Source organism: Nematolebias whitei, chromosome 3 (genome assembly GCF_014905685.2).
Source record: "Nematolebias whitei isolate Nwh7 chromosome 3, NemWhi1, whole genome shotgun sequence".
In the NCBI taxonomy this organism is placed as follows: Eukaryota; Metazoa; Chordata; class Actinopteri; order Cyprinodontiformes; family Rivulidae; genus Nematolebias; species Nematolebias whitei.
The window spans coordinates 57,380,422-57,381,803 of NC_056500.1; the positions used below are offsets into that span (position 1 = coordinate 57,380,422).

The following is a 1,382-nucleotide window of genomic DNA, read 5'->3' on the forward strand; positions in this document are numbered from 1 at the left end:
CCTGGCTAATGCTAATAATATTAGCATGTCAGGGAAGCAAAACTGGTCAGTGAGCAACACAACATTTCTACTAGAAACTTTGAAAGCGCTCAAAATGATCTGTATCACCTGTAGCTCAGTCAGGGAGTGCAGCAACATCTCCACCATCATTAAAACCTTTTTTTGGGTCCATTTTGGGTGCTCAGGTTTGTTTACGTTCATCCCGGAAGTAAATCGGAAGTAGAACTTTTTCTTCAGTGTTTTTTAAGGAGAGTTTACCACTCTGCGCATGTCAGTACTGCTGTTCAGAACAAAGCCCGCTGCATGTAAACGCTCGTCATGAACAGATTGTGCCCATGTAAACGATACATTTGAATTATTTTATCTGAAAACATTTCAATCTGGTCAAATAATTGTGCGCATATAAACATAACTAGTGAGGTTCTTCTCGTCCTCAGCATTTCATTGCAATGTTGACCTTGTGTTGATTCTGCATATGACAAATAAACCAAACCTGATAAGGAACACCAATTTAATGGTGTTTTCTTAATCCTTTCACAAAACCTTCAGTGTGTTTTCTCAAAAATGTTTGTGTACAAAACTTGCAGACTTCATCATGTTTTTTTTTATTGTTCTTTTTTTTCCTGTATGTCACAGACTCTTGGAGACTCTAACTTTCCTTCAGTGCTGAGGCAGTTACTGCCCCTGATGAAGCCCCGGGACAGCTCATCCTCTGGTTCAAGTTGCATGGAAGATGAGTGCGGGCCAGATGAGCTGATCCTCCTGCTGATCTATTTGTACTCTCTGGCCAATGAGGCTCAGCCCACGGACCAGGATGCAGAAGTGGAGAAGGAGGAGCTGGAGAAGCTGGAGCAAGAGCTGATTGGAGCACTCACCCTGGTCATCATGCAGGAGATGGAACTTAGCCCTTTGTTCCAACAACTCACAGGTGAGAGACAAGGTTCTGCTATCAAAAGTGTTGTTGCACTGTTTGCCATACTTGCCCTAAAAAGGTGTTAGCTGCTGATTCTTCTAACACTCACTCCAGGGTTGCTAATGAGAGGATTTTTATCTAACTCTTTGCACCCCATCCTTCCCTTTCTTGTATCCCACTCTATAGTGTGCACCTGCACATGCTGTCAGCTTGGGGGGCAGCAACACAAAATGCCAAATATAGGAATACCTTAACTGTGTAGGCTGTTCAGCTAAACTGCTCAAGGAGCCACAGTTACTGAAAGTCAGCAGCTCAGGGGCCAAACATTCAGCAATTAAAGTCATTATGTAAATAAACCACGGATTACAATGATCTGTTACCTTTTAAATTTGTTTAGTTTGTTGCATTGAATCATAAATACAATAAACGGAACACAAACTCAGAACCCCCCCCAAATGTATGTATGTAT

General features: G+C 42.0%; 1 protein-coding gene across 1 annotated transcript in view; it reads left to right on the forward strand.

Annotated features, from left to right (window-relative positions):
* The first annotated feature begins 639 nt into the window (after positions 1-639).
* LOC119407567 (sec1 family domain-containing protein 2) overlaps positions 640-1,382 on the forward strand; it is a 221,503-nt gene continuing 220,760 nt past the window's right edge. Inside the window, exon 1 of the mRNA XM_037674388.1 lies at positions 640-928. Within this exon, the coding sequence (XP_037530316.1) occupies positions 688-928 (241 nt within the window). The 5' untranslated portion in view covers positions 640-687. The remainder of the gene's footprint in view (positions 929-1,382) is intronic.